Below are 18304 nucleotides of genomic sequence, written 5' to 3'. Positions count from 1 at the left end.
CCGGGTTTTTGACCATTCATCGAATATTTTGTTACCCAATGTTATCGCGCGCTGGCCATGACCATTCGCCACACATCCGACTTTCGCACCGCCGCATTGCGATGCTACGCCCTCATCCATAGCCTGCGTAAGGTCGCCTCCATATTCAGTGTATCCAAGAGCACCATCCATCGATGGCACCGAGGATGCAAGCTGGATGACCCATCCCGGGTCCCAGCTCGCAGATCCACTTTCTTCGAGCAGGCATGTCCAGTCATTCGCACCCTGATTGAACAGGACCCGTTCCAGACTGGTCCTGTGTTGCGATGCAAGCTCGAGTCCATCCTCCAGAGGAAAGTATCACTCTCACTCTGCCACACTGCCATCCACCGAGCAGGTCTCTCACACAAGAGGGCAACACACCTCTACAAGTCCAAGCGACTGGATGAGCGAGTGGCACAGTTCAGGGACGAGACCCGTTCCATCGACCCACGACGATTCGTTTTTGTCGATGAGACGGGGATCAGGAAATCCATTTTCCCTCTCTACGGATACTCACCGAAGGGTGCTCCACTTCGCCAGCGCAATCACATGAAACACAAGTCTGTCTCGGCTGCATTTGCCATCAACCACTCTGGTGTGCTGCATCGCATGTACATCCCCACATCATTCAAGACACACTCGATGGTCGAGTTCTTTGAGCGAGCGAGCTTCCCAGACGACTCTGTGATTGTGATGGACAATGTCAGCATGCACAAGACAATGCCTGTCCTGGACTGCATCGAGCGCCGAGGATGGTCAGTGATCTTCACCCCACCTGCTTCACCCGACTTCAATCCCATCGAGAACTTCTTTGGGATTGTGAAGCACCAGTACAGGAAGGCAGGAGCGCTGAATGCGTCCGAGGGGTTCAAGATCGGGATGGTCACATTGTTCGAGTCTGCCGTTCGGAGGGTGCTTCCAGATGTCTTCCCACGGCTGATTGAGCGAGCGATGCGCTTCTGGGGTTGAGTTCCCTCCAATCAAGCCGCCGTTCTCACGTTCACATCCCTGGCTTGAACCTCTCGGCGATTTTTGAACAGGGTCACTTCCCCAACCAGCCCGCAAAGACGGGTTCCTGCTCTCGGGTATAAATGCCACACCTTCGTCCTGCTGCTTTCTTCCCTCATCTCGCCTTGATCTGATCATCGCGCCATTGTACGATAAAAAAAGTCTCTGCTCTGACCAGTACCACTGGCAGGCATCCAGCATCCTCTGCCCCCATGCCTCCGAAGCGCAAGGGTACCGGTGATGGCCAGCCTCGGCCACCCAGGCCCAAGAAAGCCAAGTCACAGTCGGAGCCTGTCTCTGGTTCGTATTCTGATCCCACGCATGCTTGTTTCTCTGTTGCTCCGTTGCTCACCACCACTGCTTCTGCAGATCCAATGGATGTCGATCCCACCGAGCCTGGTCCATCTACTTCCTCGAGTACCGGCAAGCGATGTCCCAAGTGCGATGGCACCGATCACGAACGTTGCAACACCAACAAGTGTCCCAAATACCGGCCCCTCAAGAGTTCTGTCGTCCCACTCGTGGATGGAAGGTCATCCGCCCCTCAGTTCAGCTGCTTCAAGCAGACGATGGATGGCTGTTGTCTCAATCCCGCTCTCCACGACAAGATCCAGGCCACCGTCGAGACCATGACCCAGATCCAGTTCGAGGCATCCAGGTTGCTCAACCTACACATCCTGAGGTGCATCGAGCAGGATCTTCCCGTCCCTGTCATCTCCAGGGCCACCCCTGCTTTCATCCGCCAATGCTTCAAGATCGTCCAGGACGGTGCCCTCTCCCCGACCGGGGACAATGAGAAATACAACGAGCATCTGGTCGCTTCCTTTCGCGACTACCAGACCACTCGGCACGCAGACCTGCCTCCGGCCCCTCGTCTGCCTGATGGTGCTCACAGTCAGCTTCTCACCCTGGCTGTCAATGCCTATGCCACCAACTGCACCACCCATCTCGACCTGGCCTACTGGCGACTCCTTCGCCGCTTCTGTGCTGCCGTCTTCCCAGCCAACAAGCATAAGCACGAAGCCATCGAGGCTTGTCTCGAGCTCTTCGAGAAACCAGGGCAGACTCCACCCAAGGCCGATCTCGAGTTCCTCTATCCAGACTTTGGCCACGTCCTGGACGAGTTTCGGTACAGCAGCGACCAGGACCGCTTCCGGGCCCTCCATCGCCTCTCACACCATGTGAGAATCCTCGCCCGAGACAAGATGGTCGACAATGTCCACAAGTGGATCGACTGTGACATGCCCGCCCTCCGAGTCACCGAGCTGCAGCGCCAGGCCAAGCTGGACAAGCTCACTACCCAAGGCATTCCCTCCGACGACAAGAGGTTCACCACGGCCAAGTCTGAGCTCGGCACCACCAAGTCCAAGATCAACAAGCTGGCCGCCAGGATCAACTGGGCACTCAAGCAGCTCGCCGTCGACACTCCTCCGGCCGTGTGCACGATGGTCCCTCTCTGTACTGCAAGGGCCAAGTATGTCAAGATTGACACGGTCACTCTCTGGGAGCTCCTGGGTCCAAAGAAGCGCCTTGACCTCACCAGGGACAAGCTCAAGGAAGAAGGTGAGGACGGTGTCAACAACCAGGATCGTCTCTGGCGCAGTTGCTTCAAGCTGCGTAGTTTCCTCTTCCAAGAGCGGGATATCAATCACAAGCTGTTCAACTACGAGATCAGCACCGATGGCATTGGATGCACCATCGGTCTCGTCAAGTTTCTGCCTCGAACCGATCGCACCGAGACCATCGAGCCTCCTCCGACTTCCGAGCAGCGCATCCAGGCCCACATCGGCGACCCAGACCCCGGTCGCACCACTTGGATTGGCATCGATCCTGGAGTCGGCTCCATCTTCACGGCGGTCATCCAAGCACCGGGTCACCAAGACGAGGTGGTCTCGTTCTCCAATGGCCACTACCAGCACATGTGTGGCCATACGTCCAATACTGAGTGGCGCAACACCATGAAGTATCGACTCAGCATCGAGACCTGGATGTCGACCACCCCCTCGCCCAAGGTGTCGTCCTCGGAGGCTTTCAAGGTCCATCTCACCCATGTCCTGCGACCGGAGCTGCGAGTGCAGCTCGACTTCCACCTTGGCAAGAAGGCCCGTCACCATCGCTTCACGGGCCACAAGAGGCGCCAAGTGGCCGTTGACAAGATGTGCAAGGCCGTCCTGAAGCACGCCCCGATACGGACTGATGTGGTGATCGCCTTTGGCAATGCGTCATGGCGTCAAGGCAAGGGCTATGCATCCAGCCCTCGGAGGCAGCGGTTTGCTCGGTACTTTGAGCAGTTCGAGCACCACCGACGCCGTCCCAATCACCATCATGGAAGCGTCAAGGTGGCCTCGACGAACGAGTTCAACACCTCGCAAGTGTGCTCCAAGTGCCTGGAGCCAGTTCGGTTGGAAGGACTCGATGCGCCCAGTGTTGCGAATTCCCACTTTGTCAGGAGCTGCAAGAATCCCAGCTGCCTGACAGTGTGGAATCGCGACGTCAACGCGGCGCGCAACATGATCACAGTGTGCAGGTCGATTGTGGAGATCGGAGAGCGACCGGCGGTCTTCACTCGGAGGCTGCCAAAGTGATCTGTTTTATTTCTTGTGGCTTTGCTAGACGCGAGCACAGCACATACTACATGTTCATGGAAACGGCTATATTGTCCCGTTTTTTTCTGAATAAAGTGTAACTGCTCACCTGATCGGGGCGCCATTGTTGTCTACTCTGAGGGGGAGGAGTGGAAGGTGTGAATTCCGCCTGAATTGGCGCACCATGGCCACAGCCCTGCTCCCGTCCAAGATGTTGTATCGGGGGAGGGCCCACAGTGCGAATTGTGCTCCAGTCCAATTTAGGACAAATTTACTGCATATCGTTGGCTGATTGTGAGGAGTGTGTGTATTCAGACGTCAGTGGCATGGTCGAATCAACTTCAAGATCCAGGGAATCGGGGCTGCTCGTGGATAGGTCGTAACGGTGCGGAAGTGCCGTCGTAGGCTCCAGGCGCATGTACTTGGACCACAAAAGTACTTGCTCGGCTTATGGCTCGCCCACTTTGGATGCAACGTGTCCGATTTCATATCCCAGCGGACCGACTGCGTCCCGGCATCGATCGGCCTGCAGATCTCGGTACACCTTGAAGTGATGGTTGATTGACGGGTGTGTGTGAATCTTGTAAGCCGAGCCGAGGCCGCCGTAGCTCTGTGGGAAGCAGTAGAAGACTCGGCTGATTCTCGAGTGTACCAGAGCCATCGAGCACCTGGGCCATCCGGCCGCCTTGGGTCAGTTTGGTGGCACTTCATACTGACGACAAGTCTTCGTCGTCCCTGTCGACAGCCGGGCTGTGGCAATGATGTGCAGCGGCGTGATGCTATGCCTGCCTCTTCCACAGCTACTTACATCACACACGGCTCGTGGGTCACATACAGATCCAGACCGTTGCATAGATATCCCGACTTTCCGTCCAAGTCATCCGGTCGCACGATCGCTGAGCCGTTTTCAGCCTCAGTGCCCGCAATGCTTCCAGTGCCCTCGGTGCCCCTGTTGTCCTCGTCCTCGGGTGACTTGCGCTTGCGAGGGTACTCGTCCAGGCCTCCGACCTTTCCCGAGCGAAATGACAGCTCCAGTTGCGAGGCCTCCTCGATACAGTTCATGACGGCGTGCTTGAGCTTGAATGCGCCTGCGATCTGCAAGTCGTGTGAGCGGCTGATGCACTTGTTGCTCTGCGGATCGACCAGAACGGCCCCAACTGGCCGCTGAACAAGTGTCCACATCGACGGTATTAGACCGTGCTCGTACAAGCATACTCCATGATTCCGAATCGCATCTTTGCTGTGTGTGGGAGGAAAAGGACGAGGAGGACGAGGAATGTGGATGCAGTTGAGCATGCCGAGGATATTGTCTTCCTCGGCCTCTTGTTTACCTCGCCATTCTGCTTTGCGGTGAGGGCTTCGTCGATTGCCATGTCCATCCATTGCTTGGCCCGCTCGAGATAGGACCAGTCAAACTCCTCGTCCTTGCTGCAGAAATGGCCGTGTCAGCATCATGCGAGAGCGTGCCGGCCTCGGCCTAACTCTCTTGGCCGACCGACCAGCATCGGGGGACGCACGACAACGACAACGACAACGACAACGACAACGATCGCATCCGTTTCCTGGCGGCCCGCGCTATGCCCACGCATGGAACCGGGAGCTCATACCTTCTCTGCAGATCGTGGAACGAGACCGGCCAGACTTTCTTCCATTCGTCAAACTGCGCCGGCGTGAGCGGCGGATGCTTCGGCACCTTTTGTATCCGCAGGTCGCTCTTCAGGGCAGCTGTATGTGCCTGGAAGAGGGTTTTCAGCTGCTCGGCCGTGGTTTCGGTTGCGACTGCCAGAACGATCGTCAGGATCGCTTCACCGGTGGTGGATTCGGAGGGCGGCGTTCGCTTGATCCGTTTGATGTGCGGCAAGGCTGTCAATGGATACTCCTTGCCTATAAGCCTGCATCCAGAGGGTTTCCAATTTAGCATGGAGATTCGGTTTCAAATGCCAGGTGCCGTTGTGGGGTCGGCTACGACCAACGCCTCTGCCATCGATGGATCTTGGCTGTTGGCCTCGATTCAAGCCACACGCCCGAAGCTCGGGGGATTAGGACGGATGCGCAACATACTTGATAATGGTGCTCGTGCTCTTGGGCTCGACATCGACAACAAAGACGTCGACTGGGGCAGCAATCCGAGGCATCCGTCAGCAACCGCACATACTCTCTCCGGAGCCATTGCGCGGATTGAGTTGAGCGACTGAATGTTCACTTGTTTCGAGAGTGCGACTGTAATCATCCGAGAGCACCGGGATCAGGGCCGTTCGGGGGTCAGACTCGGTCATGGCCTGTTGTTTGTGCGAGGAGTTGTCGGATCGGGGGAGCGATTGCCTGAGGAGGCGACTTGCGATCGTGCTGAGATCGGGTCTGTGTTGACTCGCACTATCAATTTTTTCCGGCCCCTCACGGCTGCTCATCTCGGTCACCTGAAAGTCACGTCGAATGTGGAGCAGCAAAAGTTGGAATCCGGCCATGGTCGGTTGACGGCATTTGGTATCGTCTTGAGCCGATTGACGGTGATGGTGGGCATTGGTGTGGAGGAATGACCAATTGTATCATTGTTGGAAGCTCCACTCCGATTGCGGACAAGAACCACCACCATCTATCTCTCTGGTTGGAAACCTAGTCAAGCGTGGCTGTGTGTCAGCGAGATGACATGATCGTTTGGCTATCAGGCAAGACTCACCTTGACAAGATGTCTTCCCACGACTGATTGAGCGAGCGATGCGTTTCTGGATCTGGATCAAGGACGCCACTGTGAGCATCTCTGCCAGCCCAAAATGCGCTGGATTTGAGGAAAATTTTTCTTCCCCAAGGGCAGAACTGTCATGAACCGCGTTCCCACGCCCGGTGGATGGTTTCATGGGCGCCCCAACCCGTGTCCTGTTTCCTTGATGTGCAATGTTGGGTAAGGCACTGACATGAAACCTCCCGGCGGGCGAGGGAAACGTTCGGATCTAATCTCCCCCCGTCGCAGATAACTAATCTCCCTTGTAGTGGAAGAAAAATCTGCGGTGAACAAGGACGGCGTTTAGAGATATAAACGAGGTGCTGTGGCCTCAGAACCAGCACCTCACCTTGCCTCTTGTATCCTGCCCTTAGCCTATTGAATACACTCCCCTTCGTCCTACGACCGTCCGTTCGACTACCATCAGCTGTCTGGTGCCAAAGTCCAGCTCCGTTCCTGACAAGAACCAGCCATCGCTGCTATTTTCTCGCCAGATGGCTCCCAAGAGAAAGACACCCCCCGATCCCGACCCGGGATCACCCAATGACTCTCCTGTGGCCAAGAAGTTCACCATCAAATCGTGTCGTGCCTGTGGCCTGACCAACCATGTTAGGCCCTTCACCAAGAAGTGCACAGCCAGAATCGACAGCAGCCCTGCCTCGGTCGCTGAAATGGTCAGCCAAGCACCCAAGGTCCCTGTATGTGCCACGTGCAAGCAAGAGGGCCATGCCAGAAGCAACACCCCAAAGTGCCGTTTCTATAAGCCACTCTGGAGCTCTACCTTGCCTGGCTGTGGCCCAAACGAGCAAGTCAAGGCCGACTACTCGATCATCAAGTGCACTCTGGACGCCATCATCAAGAACGACACCTTGCACGACAAGATCGAGGAGACTGTCCGGGCCATGACACACGTGCAGTACGAAGCATCTCGTCTCCTGGAGCTGCATCTCAGGCGGTGCTTGGACGAGGGCATCACCCTCCCCACCGTGTCATCAACTACACCTTCGTTTGTTCGAAAGTGCTTCAATATGGTGCAGACAGGAACAGTGGGTGTCAGGACGAACACCCCGGAAGAGGACAGGCACCTCCTCGACACATATGAGCTGTATCGACGTGCATGGAGTGAGACGTGTATCCTGCCTCCAGTGGCCCTCCCAAAGGGTACTGGCTCACAGGTCCTTGGTTTGGCTGTCAAGACCTATGCTGTCAACTGTGAGAACCACGTTCTCGATCGTTACTGGTCTCTCCTCCGTCGATTCTGCAACCTGGCCCTGATTGCTCCCAAGGATGTGAAACGGCACACACACGTCGACAACTGTCAAGCTGATGGAGAATCCCCTCTCCAAGACACTCCTCGGTGATCTGAGGAAATCCTTCGCCCACCATGCCGACCAGTTGTATGAGTTTCGGTACGAAAGCCACCAGAGCCTGTACAAAGTCGTACCAATTCTGGTCAGTGAGGTCTCTCGCCTGACCCACCTGAAGGAGGCCCTCTTCATGGTGGTCTTTCAGAAGATGATCATTCCCAGGCTCGCGAGGGATACCGATGTTCTGAAAGGAGAGCGTGGACGACTGAACGAGGAGATGTGTCAACCCATCCACCACATCGGGGCTGACAGACTCGAAGCACTCCAGACCCAGCACGAGGAGGTGTGCAAGCAGATCACCATCAACATGAAACGGATCAAGCGCCTCACCGACCGGCTTGCCCAGACCAAGAAGCGCCTCAACATCCCTCGAGCACAGTGCACCTTGGTCCCACTCTGCGATGCCCGAGCCAAGTATGTCAAGCTCGACACCAAAGCACTGTGGGAGATCCATGGATACCAGACTGGCACTGGACTCAAGTGGGGCGACCTGAAGACCAAGGTCAACGACACCACAAAGCAAGAGACCTTCTGGCAGACCAACTTCAAGCTGGATCCGAGACTCTTTGGTGCCAGGGAGAAGGGAAAGCAGCTCTTTGGTTGCGAGATCACCACCGATAGAGTCGGGTGCTCGATCACCACGCTCAGGTACAAGATTCTGAAGCAGGACCCTGATGCCAAGCCAGAATCCACGGACAAGACACCCAAGCTCACTCCCGAGAAGAAGATCCAGACCAGGGTCGGTCCCATTGACGACTCTCGGACCACATGGATCGGGATCGACCCTGGAGTAGGATCAGTCTTCACCGCTGTCATTCGGGCACCCGGTCAACCATCCATCCAGGAGCGAGACGGTGTCAAGGTGACCAAGGCACAGCATGCCAACGAGAAGATCGTGTCGTTCTCCAACAAGGAGTACCAGCATCGATGTGGCACCGCCCAGGCGACCAAGTGGATCCAGAGCACCCACAAGATCCTTGGTCTGCAGGAATGGATGAGCACCACACCAAGTCCCAAGATCCCTGGGTTGGCTTCCTTCCTGCGATACATCTACCATGTGTTCGATGGAGACATGCTGGAGAAACAGCTGTACTTCAGCCTGACCCGGCGACGGCGGTTCAAGCGACTCGATCTCCACAGCAAGCGACAGCGCACTGTCCACGAGATGTGCAAGCAAGTCATCAACCAGGCACCAAAGGAGACCGACATCGTGATTGCCTTTGGGAATGCATCCTGGAAACAGGGGAAGGGATATGCATCCAGTCCCAGGAGACTCAGGTTCGCTCAGTATTTCGAGCAGTTCCACCACCACCAGAGACGACCACCAGACCGATCCGTCTCCAAGATCCATGTGTGCTCGGTGAACGAGTTCAACACATCCCAGGTGTGCTCACATTGTCGGGAAGCCAAGCGACTCGAGTCACCCGAGTATCTTGATATCGAGAAACCACACTTTGTCCGGAGCTGTGCAAGCTGCCATACGCTGTGGGATCGAGACATCAATGCAGCCAGGAATATGATCTCGGTATGCCAGTCAATCATCGCCACAGGAGATCGACCGAGTGTATTCAAGACTGTGCTTCCCAAACCAACCAAAACCACTCGATTGCCAACGAAGACAGGAGTGCAATGCCATGGCCTACCCGCTGGGCCTACAAGTCAGTCAGCGGGCTTCAGAAGCCAGAAAGTGACTGTCCCGTTTATTTCTGGATAGACTGTAAGTATCTCGCACTGTTCATTGAGTATTTCTACAGTGGATGCCGGGTCGCCCATATTCTGGGCAGTCCACTTCGGGGTTGCCATCCCTCTTGGGATGGTCGATGGGAGGTGTTTGACTCCCTTGCAAAGTGTGTGTGTGTGTGTGTGTGTGTGTGTGTGTGTGTGTGTGTGTGTGTGTGACGGCGAGAGGCTTCTCGCCTTCCCTCGGGGGTCTCTCGCCAGAGACTGCTCTTCTCGCCGACCGAGGTGGCCCCGAGAGCGCGTTGTTTCGTTCTCGCTCATTTTATTAACAAGAAATTTTTTCATAGTGTCGCGCATGACGGAACGGAGCGACCAGGATTTTGCTGCACTCGACACCCACTCGGACCCGCACCTGACCCGACGACGACATCCAAGCAGGATCTCAACATCAACAACTGACACCATGCAGTGCACGAGATGTGCAGAAAGGCCAGCCCCCTCCTCTACGCATACGGACGTTTGGTTGCCATGGCGACTCGTCGACCTCCGACTGCCATGGTGTCGAAGGAGCCACAATTCGCACAGTGGTTGACTGCACATCTCACTCTCGCACCGGGGCACCAAGGCCTCGATCGCTGCCCCATGGAGATCGACCGGGTGTATTCAAGAGCGTGCTCACTCAAACCCGCTCCAAAGCCTCGATTGCCGACAGATCATCGGGTTTCATGTCCATGGACTGCCGTAGTGATAATGAGCACGTTTCGACGCCATTTTTTGTTTTTGTTTTTCAGAGGGAGGAGGGGAGGAAAGCTCTGCACCCCCGCAGCTGTATTCGTTCACAAGTCGAGCTTCTCTGCTCGGATGCCGTTTCGGTCGACGACTTTGACATTGAACTCGGGGAAGTTGCCAATGAACCGGACCTTCAGCTCTCCGATGCACTTCTTGAGCAGCTCCTTGGCCTCCTCCAGCGTGAGGTCAGGCCTCCAGTATCGATCCATGGTGGACATGCAAAAGTACGAGGCATATCCGTGCGCGGCAAAGTCCATCTTGTGCGATGAGGCGTAGTGATCGAGCCAGTAGAGCTCCGGGTGGCCGGTTTTCGGATCGGTTCCGCCCACCAGAAGGTTGACATGGTAGGGATGCTGCATGGTTGGCAAGAGAAGATGGAACGAGAGCATGAGAGTGTTGCGGGCGGGACCGATGCACTGAAGCAGCACCCCACCCACATCCTCGGTGCGGCTCCCAGGTTCGCTCGCTGTCATCAGCAACACGACAGATGAACGCTGGCCATGACCACCCGATCAGGAAAGCGATCGTGCATCGGTTGGGGCGAGAAAGGAAAAAAGGGAAGGCCAGCACCAGCAGCAGCAGCAACACCAGCAGCAGCAACACCAGCACCAGCACCAGCATCAGCAACGCCAGCAGCAGCGGCGGCAACGACCATACCCTGCTTCTCAAGCTCGTCGCCATTTCCTTTCGAGTGAAAGCCACGGCAGCCTGGGTCGACATCTGGGCCGAATTTCGGATGCCGTAGAGCTTGATGTTGCACTGGATGTACTCTGCAAAGTTGACGGTGTCGCCGGGCTCGCCCATGTACATCATCAGGATGTTGTCGGTCAGGTTTCGCGACTTGTCTTCTCCGTCCTTCATGACGACGATGCTGCGGGCGCTTCGGGCGTCTGCCGCCAGCAGCACAAAATCTTTGCCAGTGAGGCCGAGCAGAACTTCCATGGTTGGGGGAGGGGTGTCGTGCGGTGTGGTGTGGTGTGGTGTGGTGCTCGCAGGCGGGGCGCTGGTCGGTTGCTTGCGGCCGGCGGGTGCTGATGACAACCTGTGGGACGATGGATCGGATGCTGGTCCTGTCGGGGGCATTGACCCTTTGCAACGGCCTCGCTGCTGGGCGGCTTCGACCAGGGTAGCTGCACGTGACGGCCGGATCCAGCCACTCGAGCCGGCTGCGGCCAGGGAGCGCGTGGGAACCTGGGGCAGTCCATCCAGCCAGCACAACCTCGGAGCAGCTCCCTCACTCGTTCAGTGTATCGGTCGAGTGCTCATGTATTGCATGCCGAGATGAGTCCGCACTATCTATGAGATGGGCCCGCTCCATGATGGGATGGGTCCGTCCCGCGTGCTCGCATGAGTGGTCCTCAAACAGAGCCAAAGTCTTTCTGCCAGCGCTCATATGCCCCCTGAAGCTTTTCGGTCGAGGTCGACTTGGTGGACTGGATTGCAAGCTCGACGTCCTCCATCTCAATCGGTCTTCTTAATTTGTAAACTGTGGGTCCGAGCACGAGGGTCCGAGGCAGAACAGATAAATGTGTCAAATCGCGAAGCAGAGCCACGGCGCTGCGGATGATCGGTGCCTGGACAGTCGAGCATAGTGTGCTTGATGGCTCTCCGGCTTCGCTGAAAGCTTGCATCGCAAGGACAGGTGCGCGCTGCAACCAGCAAGGCAAACCACATGGACTCACAATCCGCCCTCTGGCATGTACTTGTGGATGAGTTTGAATCATCCTTGTTTCCGTCGGTATCGAGTTGCTCAAACAGCAGCCGCAGCGGTCGCATCGCAGCTTCTTTGCACACCAGCCTGATATCGGATCCAGAGTATCCTGTGCAAAACAGCCCGGTGAGCTTGGTTTGCATATCTGCCTTTGCGATCGGCGCGAGCGTCTGCCGTACCATCTGTCTGCGTTGCCAGACTTTCGTAGTCGAGCGATTCGGACACGATCAAGCTGTCAAAGCTGTCCCGCTGCCCCGATGGCAAGTAGTGGCGAAACATGGTCGCGCGTGCGGAGGGGTCTGGCAAGTCGATGAGAATCTGTGTTGGAGGGACGACGACGAGTGTCAGAGGCAGTGTGTGCCCAAACTTTGGCTTGGAAGAGTGTCGGGTCTTGAACACATGAGCCCCGGACGGATCGTGGCCAGCGATTACCCGCTTTTCCAGTCGACGCAGCATGGCAACGTCCAGATCCCACGGCATATTGGTCGCGGCGAGGAAGAAGATCTGGCTGTTGGTTTTGGCGAGCCCATCCATCTGGATCAGCAGCTCGGTTTTCATGCGGCGGCTGCCCTCATGTTCCTGGCCGTCGCTCGTTCTCTGACTCATGATGCTCTGGGGCCGTGTTCAAGGTGGATGTAGGCTTCAGTGGTCGATGGCTGATCAAGCCTCCCCCTCATCAGTGCATCGATGCGTATGCTACAGGCAGGTGAAGATTCAGCGAGCTGGCGGGGCGACTGACCTCGATTTCGTCCAGAAATATGGTTGATGGCGCGTGATATCGTGCAAGCTCAAACAACACCCGGACGAGTTTCTCAGAGTCCCCTGTCGATATTGACAGCGATCCCGTCAGAATTGCTCGCGCGTGATCCTGAACGCCAATCCAGCTCAGAGCCAAGGATCCGAACGCAGGCAGAGACCATACCTCTCCACTTGCTGACGATCGAGGACGCCGATATGTTGAAGAACGTGGTACGGCACTCTGTTGCCACTGCTTTGGCGAGCTGTGAGCGGGAGATGATGGCTCAGAGACAACATCGAATCGCTTGGGCAATAAACAGCAGCAAATGGTCGCAAGTTTACCATGGTCTTTCCTGTTCCAGGCGGCCCATAGAGCAGAATGCCCTTCCACGGTGTCAGCAGCCCTGTAAATAGTCTATCCAGCCATCGCGTGGTGCATCAGCGTCCATTCGTCGACAGCCGTCCCGCTCTTATTCCGAAACTGCGTTTCCGGTCCGGAATCGAGGCGTACTCTGGATAGCGCATTGGATAGACCACTGCCTCCTTCAGCAGTCGCTTTGAGTCTGAAAGACCGGCAATGTCGGTGAATCGCACATTGGGGTTTTGCATGAAAATATCGCTGTGAATGGCGGCGATGGCCGTTTTGCCGACACCAACGGGAAGAACGATAAGATTGGCTGTCAGCAGGCATCCCCAGCACAGCAGCGAGGGTGGGGTGACCACATTGGCACGTAGGTGGCTGCATCGGCAAGTGGGTGGCTGCATTGGCTCACGTTACCGAGTGATGATGGTGGCAAGCTCCCGAAACTCGGAGCCGCCAAAGTCTGGGAGCGGTTTCAGGAGCTTATCGGCATAGAGATCGTCGTCGGGCGCCTTGGTGCCAGTGAGACGAGATGCGGATCGTGAGTGTTGCTGCAGAGTGGTGGGCATTGCACCATCGACATGGCGTGCAGAGGATCTGATGACACAGCGACCCAAAAGTCGCTGGCTCAGGCGACAAGATTTGGCAACCAGACACAGCACAGACACACCTCCTTGGTCGGCTGTGGCATCGGAGCGTCCTTGTCCTTTTTGTGACTAGTCATCTGCGAATCATGTTTGACTTGCAGCAATGAGGGGCAGTGCGCGGGCGATGTGGTTTCTGTTTCGCAACAGCCCCAGCACTACTCGTTTGCCGGAGGGATAACACCACAGCTCGGAATCGTTCGAGCGCCATGGCCATAGACACAGCCATGTCGGCTGCGAATGACTCGGTACTCCCAATCCGCTCGAATTCAGAAGCAGTGCTGTTGCTCACCGTTGCCATTGTCCCGACCACGCCGTCGAGGCCAGACTCGCTGGTGCCCTCAGGCTTCTTGGAAGAAGGTGGGCCAGATCGTGCCTTGTCTGGGAAGTGTGTCCTGTCCGATTAATCCCGAGCGACGACGGGCCAGCACAGCAGAGTGCCAAAGCCAATGCCCAACTGCTGCTCACCTTTCGGATCCTGTCGCAGACTCTGTCGCGAGCCAGTTCCGATCTTTGGGAGAGGAGCCGACGAGGCGCTCCCGGCTCCATCTTCGCTCTGGTTGCGATAGCGAGGCAGATCGTCCAAGGTCGGCTTTGGACGCTGCGGCGGGGGTGTCCGTCGCTTTGGGTCGTCGGAGGCCACTTTGCGGGTGAGTTTGGGTGGGCGGCCAAACTTGATGACATAGAACGACTCATATTCCTGCAAGCGGGATGCGGTCCGTGGTGAATATCGAGCCCCAGGACAGCGGGAGCAAGACTGTGCCTGGGTACCTGCAGGATGTTGAGCAGATCGATGTTGTCGGCGGCGGTGACCTTGCTGGCGGAAATGTTGGCCTCGTTTTGGAGCCGATCGGCGGTGTCGAGATAGCTGAGGAGTGTGCGGTGAACAGACGGGTGGCATGCTCCGATAAGCGCGAGAACCAGGACAGCAACCCCAAGGGCGCATGGATGCCGACTGATCGGGGCATGGAGGATTGCATAAGAGTGCACGCGTGGCTGGTCCCAGCAACAGCGCTCTCGGCCTGTGTGGGTGAGGGGCTCTGGACCTCGGTTCCCGATGCTGCCGGTGCTTTCGCCGCTTCCGATGCATACCCGTGTGTCTGCAGATGGTCCAGGATAAGCACCATCAAGTTGCGCTTGCGCTGGTCGATGCGGTTCTCTTCCTGCAGCGGATGATGGAGATATCAGGAGAAGGTATCCAGCGACGAGGGATGCGGCCTGCCCGCTGGAAAGCACAACTTGACCATTACCGCCTGGCGGGCCTCGCTCGAGACCTTGAGCTTCACGAGCGTGGAATCAGACAGCGACATCATCGTGGCGACAGAGTGGGCAGTATGGGTTTGTCTGGAGAGGTGAAATGCGATGCGATGCGGTGTGGTGGTGTGGTGGTCTGGCGCCCAAGACATTCGAGGGCGCCAAGTGGAGCCCGCTGTTGCTGCTGCTGCTGCTGCTGATTCGCAGCTGGTATCGATGGCGGCCGAGCAATCCATCGACAGAAAAGTACACTTTATTCAGAAAAAAAAAACGGGACAGCACGGCCGTTTCCATGAACATGTAGTATGCGATGTGCTTGCGTCAAGCAAAGCCATATAAAATAGAACATATCACTTTGGCAGCCTCCGAGTGAAGACCGCCGGTCGCTCTCCGGTCTCCACAATCGACATGCACACTGGTCTCGGAGTGCCAGCGATGGATGGTGCTCTTGGACACATTGGCGAATGGTCCTGGCCAGCGCGCGATAACATTGGGGAACAAAATATTCGATGAATGGTCAAAATCCCGGGTGTCCCGTTTTTTATTGGATTGATTGTAAGAGTGTGCCGCGGCCTGGTGGGAAAGACAGCGACGGTTCACTCTGCACTGCCGTAGCATTGCTGTTTTACCACTCTGCATTGCTGTTTTACCACTCTGATTTACCGTGGTATCACTCTGCATTACTGTAGCATCACTCTGCATTACTGTTTTATCGCTCCTCGTCGCTCTGCCAATATTAACACCCGTTTGCATCGTCGCCCTCCCCGCCTTTTCTGCGTCGCCAGTTCTTCTTTTCCTCGATCTGTCCGATCGCCTCCCCCGAGCAACTTCCTTCCCCGCCGACCTCTTCGTCGTTTCCTGCTCGCCCCTCCCCTCCCCTCGGGCCGGGAACCCCCGTGGAGCCCGACCGTGCGCGCTCGCCTTTGCAGACCCAGCCCGATCCCAGAAAGGCCGACCTCTGTCTGCTCTTCATCTCGCCTCCGTCGTGGTCTCCGTCGTGGCCTTCTCCTGGCTGCTGCAAGGCCTGGCTCCCGCCCACACCAGACCGCCCCCTATGGATCTCCCACTCAGGCACAAGGAATCTCCTTCCCGTGAGTTCCTCAAGGAATCGGATGTCATCACCGTCCTGATAGCCCCGTGGACTGGCCCCGTCAACCAAGATCTGCTGCGACCGTCGCCGGCCGTCGGCTTCGTCGCTGGGGCGCCAACCTCGCATCTCGATGCAACCTCCCTGCCTGTGGGGCTGCTGCATCCTCCTCCTTCTCCTCCTCCCTCGGATCGGCCTGCCTCTCCAAGCCCATTCCCTCGCCGGCCTTCCTCGGGCCCAGTGACCCGCTCTCGATCGCGGTCACTCATGAACTCGGCTCACCGTTGCCATGGCCATTCGGCCGCTCCTGCAACTCCAACACCGGTTCCGGCGACTCCTCCTGTCTCCCCTCCTCTTCTTCTTCCTCTCCCTCTTCCTCTTTCCCCTCCTCCGGGCTCCCTGCCGCTCTCACCTCTGCCGTCGTCGCCATCGCCGTCGATTGCAGGCTCCTCCTGCGACCCCGTCCCGCGGCTGCCATCGTCGCCGCTGTCGTCGTCAATGTCTCCGTTGCCGCCGTCATCGGACCTGTCACCGTCACTCGTGCAGGCCTCTGCGCCTCTACCGATCTTCCCAACACCATCCGCGCCTCTACCACCCTTTCTGCCGTTGCTACCGTCACCGCCTCCACGTTCTCTCTCGCCATGCAGAGCCAAGACCCTCAAATTTCCAGGCGGCCTCGCCATGGAGTTTCTGTCCAAACACTCTGCCGTTCAGTCGGTCTTTATCCTGCGGTTCCTCGACTTTACATACGTCCAGGTCTCCAACACCGATGTCGCCCGCTTCGGGACGTCGCTCTGGGACTCGGCCGACACCACCTCGCCGTCGGACTGGCCCCGGGTCGACATCACTGCCTGTCCGGCATGCAAGACCTGCGTCACCCGCGGCTTTTTGATGTACGAGAGGCTCACGGCAATCTCCCACTCGACCGACTCTGTACGTAGCCGTTTGTTTTATATTTTCTTTCTTTCCGCCTGTCTGTCTGCATGGTGGAATGCTGACGGAGACATTCGCTGGGATGACGAGCCGACGAGCGCAACTGCGTCGGCAGATGCATGCGTATCGGGTCTGCCGTCGTATTCGTATCGGTCTGCCGTCGTATGCGTATCGGGTCTGCCGTCGATCCCTCGAAGCTTTGAATGGATTCGATTGAATGTCATTGGATATCGTTAGCATTGCCTTCCCGTTGTGCATCTTCACCCACCTTCACCCAGCCGCATCCATCTTCATCCATTTTTGCCCATCTTTGCCCAGCTGCATCCGTCGATGCACTCATCGCTTACCCTCCTGCTCTGACTCTTCCCTGTGACTTTGTATTCTGTTGCTCACTTGATACCACCATTCATGCATCCCCCCTTTCTTGTCCTGCATCTATCGCCATCGTTGGCTCCGAGCTTTCTGTCGATTTATCCCGCTCCGGCTCCTGCGCTCTCCGTCTCTCTTTTCTTCTGCTGATGCCGTCCGATCCCTGTCCCTGACCGTCGCTGTGGCCTCGCCCGCCTCGTCCGATCCGCTCCGCAAACTCAATCGCACGTCTGCTCCGCCTGCCCCTCCCGCATCCTCACTCTAGGCCAACCGAGGCGGTCTGGGATTCCGCCTGGTCCCGCGAGTACTGTGTCCAGGCTGCCACTCAACCATCATGCTGTGTCTGACGGAGGCCAGCTCTCCTCCTGTCGAGGGCCCACCGCCCCCGTCTCTCTATGACGTCTGGAGGAGCGACGACGTCCGGGCATTCGTCTCGGCATACGGCCACTACTGGCTCAACACCTTCAGCATCCTTTCGTCCAAGCGCATCCGGCTGTCGGAAGACATGACATCGATGTTCCTGTCTTTTGGCATCTGCAGCCGGTGCCGCAAACCGTCCAAATGGAAGTGCTCCCGTTGCTCCAAGAGCTACTATTGCGGACGGCGCTGCCAGAAGCGGGACTGGCTCGCACACAAGGAGATATGCGACCAGAAAGAGAGTCCTCTGGCGCTATTCTGAGCCATGGACAGGACAGCACAGCATAGGAAGGGACAGGGTCTCTCAAGCAGCCTGTTGTGGGCCTGGTTGCTCCACTCCCTCCTCTCCGCGTTCCGATCTCGCCCTATCCCGCCTGTCTTTTTGCCTCCGACAATGGCTCGGTTTTGAATGTGTACCATATCAGCTAGCGATGAGAGAAAGAATCAAAAGAAAGAATGAAACAACAAAAAACAGACCTCTGCTCTCTTGCGTCCATCTCAGTCGCTCCGCTCTATTCCTCCAAGTATGGGTCGATCGCATGGCCGAATGGCGGCGATGGGCCGGGAAATGATTCAACAGCGGCGTGTTTGTCTCGAGTGCGATGGTGTATCCCGTTTGCC

At 57.0% G+C, this 18304-nt stretch overlaps 6 protein-coding genes across 6 annotated transcripts; 1 reads left to right on the top strand and 5 right to left on the bottom strand.

The window, feature by feature from the left end:
* Positions 1 to 3930: 3930 nt before the first annotated feature.
* BJ171DRAFT_595115 (cytidine deaminase-like protein) lies at positions 3931 to 6079 on the bottom strand (the record flags this gene model as incomplete). Its single annotated transcript, XM_053114572.1, has 7 exons — positions 3931 to 4282; positions 4423 to 4778; positions 4946 to 5042; positions 5222 to 5506; positions 5676 to 5727; positions 5818 to 5893; positions 6032 to 6079. The coding sequence occupies 7 exons, from the start codon at positions 6077 to 6079 to the stop codon at positions 4063 to 4065; spliced, it is 1134 nt and encodes a 377-aa protein (XP_052971446.1). The 3' UTR covers positions 3931 to 4062.
* Positions 6080 to 7625: 1546 nt separating this feature from the next.
* Positions 7626 to 8768, bottom strand: BJ171DRAFT_486570 (uncharacterized protein). Its single transcript, XM_053109213.1, has one exon. The coding sequence runs from the start codon at positions 8448 to 8450 to the stop codon at positions 7923 to 7925; it is 528 nt and encodes a 175-aa protein (XP_052971445.1). The 5' UTR covers positions 8451 to 8768; the 3' UTR covers positions 7626 to 7922.
* BJ171DRAFT_486564 (uncharacterized protein) lies at positions 8637 to 9057 on the bottom strand (the record flags this gene model as incomplete). The annotated part of the gene is made up of 2 exons (XM_053109212.1): positions 8805 to 9057; positions 8637 to 8750 (listed from the first exon to the last, which is right to left on the bottom strand). Coding segments are annotated over exons 1-2 (219 nt in total), but the record flags the coding sequence as incomplete, so codon positions are not given.
* A 1041-nt stretch (positions 9058 to 10098) lies between these two features.
* BJ171DRAFT_116272 (nucleophile aminohydrolase) lies at positions 10099 to 11241 on the bottom strand. Its single transcript, XM_053105493.1, has 2 exons — positions 10827 to 11241; positions 10099 to 10522 (listed from the first exon to the last, which is right to left on the bottom strand). The coding sequence occupies exons 1-2, from the start codon at positions 11109 to 11111 to the stop codon at positions 10217 to 10219; spliced, it is 591 nt and encodes a 196-aa protein (XP_052971443.1). The 5' UTR covers positions 11112 to 11241; the 3' UTR covers positions 10099 to 10216.
* A 177-nt stretch (positions 11242 to 11418) lies between these two features.
* BJ171DRAFT_595112 (P-loop containing nucleoside triphosphate hydrolase protein) lies at positions 11419 to 14936 on the bottom strand (the record flags this gene model as incomplete). The annotated part of the gene is made up of 14 exons (XM_053114571.1): positions 11419 to 11655; positions 11852 to 11989; positions 12060 to 12492; positions 12620 to 12702; positions 12803 to 12881; positions 12961 to 13033; positions 13130 to 13237; positions 13397 to 13491; positions 13650 to 13703; positions 13916 to 14004; positions 14092 to 14323; positions 14395 to 14491; positions 14716 to 14786; positions 14874 to 14936. The coding sequence occupies 14 exons, from the start codon at positions 14934 to 14936 to the stop codon at positions 11528 to 11530; spliced, it is 1743 nt and encodes a 580-aa protein (XP_052971442.1). The 3' UTR covers positions 11419 to 11527.
* A 1709-nt stretch (positions 14937 to 16645) lies between these two features.
* Positions 16646 to 17945, top strand: BJ171DRAFT_576978 (uncharacterized protein; the record flags this gene model as incomplete). Its single annotated transcript, XM_053113781.1, has 2 exons — positions 16646 to 16897; positions 17532 to 17945. 2 exons carry the CDS (start codon positions 16646 to 16648, stop codon positions 17943 to 17945), a joined length of 666 nt encoding a protein of 221 aa, XP_052971441.1.
* Positions 17946 to 18304: the final 359 nt, after the last annotated feature.

This window comes from Polychytrium aggregatum (assembly GCF_025602895.1).
Source record: "Polychytrium aggregatum strain JEL109 chromosome Unknown BJ171scaffold_2, whole genome shotgun sequence".
NCBI lineage: Eukaryota > Fungi > Chytridiomycota > Chytridiomycetes > Polychytriales > Polychytrium > Polychytrium aggregatum.
This window is presented reverse-complemented; position numbering and strand designations above follow the sequence as displayed.

Coding starts and splice junctions, on each gene's coding strand:
- BJ171DRAFT_116272 (XM_053105493.1), bottom strand. CDS start 11,111: ATGGAAGTTCTGCTCGGCCTCACTGGCAAAGATTTTGTGCTGCTGGCG. Junction 10,523..10,826: donor CGACGAGCTTGAGAAGCAGG/GTATGGTCGTTG, acceptor CCAACCATGCAG/CATCCCTACCATGTCAACCT.
- BJ171DRAFT_486570 (XM_053109213.1), bottom strand. CDS start 8,450: ATGGGACCGACCCTGGTCTGGATCTTCTTCTCGGGAGTGAGCTTGGGT.